The sequence below is a fragment of the Aplysia californica genome, unplaced genomic scaffold (genome assembly GCF_000002075.1).
Source record: "Aplysia californica isolate F4 #8 unplaced genomic scaffold, AplCal3.0 scaffold00329, whole genome shotgun sequence".
Taxonomy (NCBI): domain Eukaryota; kingdom Metazoa; phylum Mollusca; class Gastropoda; order Aplysiida; family Aplysiidae; genus Aplysia; species Aplysia californica.
In genome coordinates this window covers 126,640-128,242 of record NW_004797599.1, presented here as the reverse complement: position 1 = coordinate 128,242, position 1,603 = coordinate 126,640, and the positions used below count along the sequence as shown (strand labels likewise).

Below are 1,603 nucleotides of genomic sequence, written 5' to 3'. Positions count from 1 at the left end.
CCCCCCCCTCTTCCTCAGTTGCGAGATGATAACACGACAACACACCTTTACTGAAATAGCCTCAAAACCAACACCCAGGAAGTTTATTATAGCGGATTCTGGTGTGTTTCAAACAATGTAAACGCCCTATTTCTTTTTGTGCCACTTTGGAATAAATAAATACATGTGCACCTTCACGTTGAAAAAGACAGTAACATGTGATCTTCTAAGTTGCGAGAAATAAAGTTATCGTTCATTTTTTTTTCTTTTTTCTTTCTTTTGATGTTTGGCAACGCCAGTCTCACTTGCTCGCCTGGGTGGAACCACGTCGACTGTTTCTACCGGCGGTCTTCTTACCTGTGGTGGATGAAGCACCTGGTGAGAAACTACCCCACACATCTGGTGGGGTATAACGCTTTGAGGTACGGATAGGACTTTCTAAAGAGTATTTTGCTATGAAAAAGAGCTTGTTCTTCTTTGTCAAGACTGTTTACTTCGACAAACTCTCTCTCTCTCTCTCTCTCTCTCACACACACACACACACACACACACACACACACAGACAGACAGACAGACAGACAGACAGACAGACAGACAGACAGACAGACAGACAGACAGACAGATGACCAGACAAACATCCAGACAGACTTTAATACTATTTAAAAAAGAAATAAAAGAAGAAGAAAGTTGAAGATCGTGGCTTGTGCCATAAAATTGTAATTCTGCTTTTACAGAGACTGTCAACTGTAAAGGTTTTGGAAGAATGAAGTCTGCTGTCCAAGTGTTTTATTCTCTTATCTTTAACATTTTTTCCTCTCCTTAGATACTTTTTTGGCGCTCATATGACCTTATGCAGTTGCTAGCGCCGTAAAACCTCTACTAGGACAAACAAAAACAAGGTACTGTTTGGTTTTATATTCCAGCAACGAGAACAAATCCAGAATCAAGAAGCATATGGTGGAACTCGAAGGACGCGACATTACAAGGCCACGATGCTCGGACCCAGAATACTTTTACTCTGACTCGGAAGAGGACGAGGATTTTACTCCAGCCCCAACCAAGCAGCGCAAAATGAATGAGATAACAGCCCAAAAAGACAACAAGAAAACGAAAAAGTCTGCTATTCCAGGTGCGGCATCAGCATTAGAATCTGAGGATGGACCGAGTGCGAAAAGAAAGAACTCTAAAAAACAAAAAATGGGACATATAGATTCAAACAAAGATGGAGGTACCCACTGGACTCCTCAGAAGGAACTGCGTCCCACAGCTTCCAAAGATGATACCTTGGAAAAGAAGCCTGAGGCTAAGAACAACAACAACACTGTGCCCGGAGATGAAGATATCAATGTGCAGGTTGCGTACATTTCTGGAGACATTTACGCCAGGGTAAAGACACCTCTATCTTATAATGGACATTTCGTAAGCTTAATATCGTACCAAGCTGGTTATTGATCCATTGTTGTGTTCAGCTGATATTTATCTGTCTGACACTTCCTCTGTACCGTCCTGTATGGAATGTTATTTTCATCATTTTCATCATCATCATCATCATCATCATCATCATCATCATCATCATCATCATCATCATCATCATCATCATCATCATCATCATCATCATCATCGG

General features: G+C 41.2%; 2 protein-coding genes across 2 annotated transcripts in view; one reads left to right on the top strand and one right to left on the bottom strand.

Moving 5' to 3' along the window:
- The window catches only part of LOC101855578 (putative peroxisomal-coenzyme A synthetase), a 13,293-nt gene that overhangs the window by 8,587 nt on the left and 3,103 nt on the right, over nucleotides 1–1,603 (bottom strand). The window lies entirely within an intron of this gene.
- Nucleotides 279–1,533, top strand: LOC101855960 (the record flags this gene model as incomplete). The annotated part of the gene is given in 2 exon segments (XM_005102527.3): nucleotides 279–401; nucleotides 903–1,533. Coding segments are annotated over 2 exon segments (652 nt in total), but the record flags the coding sequence as incomplete, so codon positions are not given.